Here is a 5767-nt window from a genome sequence, read left to right on the forward strand (position 1 = left end):
TCCACTGCTACCCCTGCATCTAATGATCTGGTGATCTGATATGTGAGCACAGAAGCTATAGCTCCCAGTGCAGTGGGCTCTGTAATCCTGAGGATCACTAAAGAAAAAAGTCAGAAATTTTTCACACTTCAAACTTTCCCTGCCCACATAACCAGGCTCTGTGCGGACAGGGAAACAGAGATTGGGGTTAATGAAACCCACTGCACAACCCAGAGTGATGCTGTGGCCTCTGGATAGGAAGAGTGGGCAGTTTTAGCAGTGTGAGGCTTTTGTGTGGATCCTCTGAATTACCTCAGCACATCCCTTGGAAAGGAGATTTATCATTTAAAAAAGAGCCAGTGATGCATTAGTGGGGAGACACTCAGCTGTCTCCATCAGAGCCTCTGTATGAGCCCACAAGACCAGGGAAGAGCAGTAGTAAGTATCTCATGAGCATCCTAACCTAATGGAAATGAAAACAGACTCATCGTCTGACATACAGGAGAGCTGAACCAGCTCCACATGTACTTCTACTAGTGTCTTTCCCCCTAAAGGATCAAAACAAATTTAGGCACATAATCACACCCTCCAAAACAAAAGGAAAAAATCTGGGACAAGAAATACACACAGGCAGATGACAAACACACACCAACGAATGAAGTAAGGAAGAGCTGAATATTTGGCTGAGAAGTACACATGTGTGCAGCTACATCTTACATCTCTCTGTGATGTTCTGGAACTGTAATAACATTCACTAAAAAGTAGGACGGGAACCTTGGGTAGCAACTCCGCACAGCCTGTCTGATAGGACTGTAGTGAAACCGGCTGTGGTCGTTGTCAGAGCAGTAAAGCACTGACTGAATGAGCTTTGACATGTGCCTGAAGTTTCAATCCTCTTAGAATGCAAAAATAAGGACTGTAAACTGAAAGCTGATTTGAAAATGTTCTTCAGGACATGAGCTGACCTAATGTGTTGATGTCAAAAGAACGTAAAAAAGCTTTGTGGATGTCTGCTCCAGAGGGTGAGAAACAGAGGCATATCTGTGAGACAGGCACAGGAGAAGAGGATTTTTGGCCAGATAAATGGCTGCCAGGACTAAATGAAGGATCAGGGAGGAAATGTGGATGAGGCTGTAAATACCTTTATAAAAACTCACTGCAGCATGAATGAGTCACTAAGGCATGAAGCTCGCTGATTCTACTAACTGATTGTGACTGCTATCAGGATACTTACACGCATAAGGCAAGCTGAGTTATCACACACCAGGCTCTAAGGCAGGGGCAGGCAATTATTTTGGGTGGAGGGCCGCTTACTGAGTCTTGGCAAGCCATTGAGGGCCACATGACAGGCAGCCGGGGGCAGATAAATAGGAATTTTCTAAATTTTTTAGGGGCCCCATGGGTCGGATAGAATGGCCTGGTGGGCCACATCCTGCCTGTGGGCCACATTTTGCCCACCCCTGCTCTAAGGGGTCAGTATGACCTTTCAATACTGTCATGTCACTGTATACAGTTTTTGTTACAGATTTCAAATACAGAATGAGCTTAACTGTTGATTGACAAACATGACATCGCGTACCAGGCAGAGGGACTGAGTTAAGGATCAATTAATACCAGATGCTTCAGAGGCAGGCAGGAATGTTCCATGCTATACTTAGACCAGTGGTTCTCAATCAGGGTGCTATGACACCCTGAGGTGCCTTGAGATCCTTTTAGGGGTGCTGCAGGTTAGCAGTTAGGGGTGCAAACATGCTTCACAAGATAAACCAAAAGATTTAAAATAAGGATCCATGGTGTTAAAAAAAATTCTGACCTGCCGTGGTCTTTCTGAGTTCTTTGCATCAGAAAAATTGCTGTGTTAGTTTTCCGTAGTGAAAAAATGAGTGTAAACTAAGAACTGGTATTTTCCAAGCAGTGCCTTGGGTCTGACAAGGGGTGCCTTGAGCCTAAAAACCATTGAGAGCCACTGACATAGGCAGTTATGCTGTGCTATACAAGGAGAATGGGAGCAGAGAAGACAGGTACTTAACTTGTTTTCCAAAAGGTTAGAAGGTGTTGAGAGGCAGTAGTGGGGTTACAGCAAAGAGCTTTTCCTCTGCCAAAAACGTTCTGCACAATCATCACTCAGGCTCTCAGTGCCTCAGTTTACCAAGCTGGGTCAGAACATAGAGCTAGTGATAGAAGCCGGAGCAGCCACTGATGTTACTGACTGAGAATGACACACTTCTGTCTCCTGAAGACAGCAGGGAGGGAAGCACCATGCTACACTGTTAGTGGTCCCACCATCTCAGTAACTCAGGATGGAGGAAATGAATCAACCAGCTGCCCCACAAAGGATCTGTCTGCATGCTCCCACATGTCAGGAGTGAGAGTGGCGGGGTGCAGAAGGCCCTGTCCTAATCAGAATACAGCCCAAGGAAGGTGGGGAGAAGAGGGTTTTTCAGACCCCTTGGGCTCTCCTTTTTCAGTAACAAAAGAAAGGACCAATAAAGTCATTGTAAAATGTGACTCTACCTGCTTCCTTTAGAAAGTCCTTGCTGCCCATAGCCACTAGAGGTCACTTTCTGGTACAGCAGCTGCCTGTTTGTTAAATGGCTTTGGGACTTTTGTCTGGGCATTATGGACTCAATGTGATTGTAGTTCAGACACAATACCTGCATAAGCAAACCACATTGTTAGGCTATGACACAATTAATGTAATACAGATGTTCCACTGCTGTCTGGTCATTATTTTGAAAAAAAAATCTGATAGACAGGAATAAGAGAGATTAGGAACTTTACAAAAGAGAAAACAGTTTATAATGATCACCACTAGAAAAACAGGGAATAAAAGGACAGAATATGTGACTAACTCACCTTGACATTAGGCAGGAAGACTAAGCCACTGAAAGAGGTGAGATTGTTGTTCTGCAAATTCACATTGCAGACGTTTCTAAATTGATCAGCTGGCACCAAATCCACTGCTCTGAATTGAGTCAAGAACACAGTGAAAGATAAAAGTAGAAGCTGACCCAGACACGTGACCTAAACAAGCCTGTCTGTGTTGTGTTACTCACCAGAAATCTAACATCTTCCGTACAACAAACACACCCTTTTATTTCCTCAAGAGCAGTCAGCGAGAGTTAACTAATGCCCACATTAAAGGCGAACATTTGTTTTGTTCACATAATTGGAGTAACTGGACTTTCTGAGGGCAATGTATGAGCAGTGCAGACCTGGTGAGGAGAAATCCACCCTGCTCAGCCCAGAAGCAAGGGATGAGCCTGCTGCATGGGCTCTGCATCTGGATGGATGCCCCAACCCTGGCCCTGAGTCACTATCACTGGTACCCTCCGCAGAGCCTGGTAAACTCTGGCTAATTCACATATGGGATGAATAATAAATCCACTAGGGTTCAATTAAACACATATAAACCCACTAGGGTTTAATTAAAATGGCCACAGTCATAACTCGGTTAGTAGACAACTGAAGTTTTGCCACTGGTGTCAATGGAAATGGAGTATTAGCCCTCAGAGAAACCCTTCTGGGCCATATAAGACCACAGGCTAAGAGTCAACTGTTATAATCATCTTTACTGAGGTTCTTTCACTTTAAGTAACCAGGAGAGAAAAAACAATTGTCAGAGGACCAACATGTCTATGCAGATCACAGAAATGCTTTCCCTGTGGTTGTCACTACAAATGAAAGCTGGCAGAGTGTAAATGTTGGTAGGTGATGTGTGTGCTGCAGTAGGGCAGCGTATAGCCCGATGAATAGGCATTCTTATACTCTGGGGTACGTGAAAAAGCATGCAGTGCAAGTATTTTCTGATCATTCAGAAGTGAGTGCCCTTGAGGATTTACTGACGTGTGTTTAGATGCAGGATGGGATAACATCACATGGATCCTTCACAACACAGGAAATAGCAACACAAAAATATTTGTGCCCAATGTGCCAGTTTTCTGCATAGGTTTTTAGCTAGATTTCTGATGGATCAGAACAGGAATCAGCTAAGGCAAATATACCTTTTCTGACCACAAGAAGTCACTTGCCCAGATGCCCATCCAAAATGTGCAAAGTCAGCACAAATCCTTGTCTGGAGAAGAGCAGCATCTGAAGACAGAGACCATTTCCTCACCGACCCTGAGCAAAAGTATTCTGTTTGAGCTATGACATACCAACTCTGTAGATAAGACATGAAGATTTTACTCATAAACAGCTGCACATATGAGCTGCAATAACTAAGCGCAGGTTCTGCTCTGTTATATTTTCCTAACCATCATAGTAAATGCTATTTTTACCATATCAGTGACACTTTTGAAAATTACTGTACCTGATGGTAGAGCTTGTCCAGTTTATTTCTTGCATTTTAGTGAAGTTGGAATGCCCTAATCTTTCTGCAATAGTATCACAAGTCAGTCTACCGCCAAATAAATCCTTGGCACTCTCGACTTCTGCTGGCTCCTGCAGGATGACATTTAAAAGTGAACTCTGCTGTATTAATGCAGACCTAGGACCTCCATAATATTGCAGGCATGTAAAGTTTCAGCTAATGGTGTCATTTTTAAAAAATGATAGGGACCTGAAAAATCAGACCTTGATATAAAGATGCCTTCAAAATTATAATTTAGCTCACGGATCAGCAATGTTTTTGGGCAGAGTGCCAACAACACCTGCAACCTCAACTTGTAACTTGTATCCTACCCCCCGCGTCCACATGCCATGCGCCCCGCAGCTGCATGCTTCACCCCACGTGACAATGGCCAAGGGGCGTGCAGGGTGCACGGTCACGGGGAGCAGGGCGGGGCCATGGGGGCGGCTGGGGTGGGGCGTGTGGCCAGGGGCTGCATGGCTGCAGCCAAGGGGTGCACATCGACAGCAGGTCTGGGACTGCTTGCCCCTTCCCCCCGCTGCTCCAGTTCCATCCCTGCTGTAATCCCACTCCACGCCACTCCAGGTCCGACTCTGCTCCCCCTGCTGCTCCTCGTCTGGCCCCGCTCCCCCCCTCACCCTGCTGCTCCAGGTTCAGCCCTGCTCCCGCGCTTGCCCTGCTGTTCTGGGTCTGGTCCCATCCGCCCACTGTGGTCCAGCCCCACTTCCCCCTCCCCTGCTTCGGGTCCAGCACTGCTCCCCCCACCATTCCAGATCCGGCCGCATTCGCTCCCTTCCCACCGCCGCTCTGGGTCCAGCCCCTTTCCCGTCACCTCCCACTGGTTCAGCCCCGCTCCCCAACTCCACCTGCTGCTCCGCATCCAGCCCCATGCACCTCCCCCCCGCACCTCTTGCCACTCCACCCCATGCCACCTCCCAGGAAGGAGGGGGGAGGGAAGCTTATATGCAGCGGCTACAGCTGCCAGACAGCGCCCCCCACAGCAGTGGGCAGGGAGGGGGAGGCGGCAGGGAGGAAGGGAGGGAGGGGAGTGGCGCTGCATCCCATGGCAGCATGGCCCACCGCACACCGTGTGGCCATGGGCCCTATGGCTGCACACCCCATAGTCACACACTGCACCCACCATGGCGGCACGCCCCATGCCCATTGGTCGCGGTGCTGTGGCCACACACCTCGCGCCCCTTGGCTGCACAGCTGTGGCCACGCACCCTGCGACTGCATGCCACATCTATGTGCCCCACCCTCCATGGCTGCACACCCCACAGCCATATACCCCAGGCCCCTTGGCTGCGTGCCCCTTGGCCGTACACTGCAGTCACATGCCCTGCCCCCAATGGCCACATGCTCCATGCCCCTTGGCCACGCTGCTGTCGATGTGCACCCCTTGGCTGCAGCCATGCAGCCCCTGGCCACACGCCC

The 5767-nt window shown here is 48.3% G+C and overlaps 1 protein-coding gene across 3 annotated transcripts in view; it reads right to left on the minus strand.

Moving 5' to 3' along the window:
* The window catches only part of LOC109298348 (leucine-rich repeat-containing protein 9-like), an 81290-nt gene that overhangs the window by 31889 nt on the left and 43634 nt on the right, over nucleotides 1-5767 (minus strand). For all 3 annotated transcript variants that reach the window (XM_019518385.1, XM_019518386.1, XM_019518387.1), the window contains exons 23-25: nucleotides 4292-4422; nucleotides 2836-2944; nucleotides 2494-2633 (exon numbers count right to left, since the gene is read on the minus strand). In XM_019518385.1, coding sequence (XP_019373930.1) covers nucleotides 2494-2633; nucleotides 2836-2944; nucleotides 4292-4422 — 380 coding nt within the window. The remainder of the gene's footprint in view (nucleotides 1-2493; nucleotides 2634-2835; nucleotides 2945-4291; nucleotides 4423-5767) is intronic.

The sequence above is a fragment of the Gavialis gangeticus genome, unplaced genomic scaffold (genome assembly GCF_001723915.1).
Source record: "Gavialis gangeticus isolate Ggan-Ray unplaced genomic scaffold, GavGan_comp1, whole genome shotgun sequence".
Lineage (NCBI taxonomy): Eukaryota > Metazoa > Chordata > Crocodylia > Gavialidae > Gavialis > Gavialis gangeticus.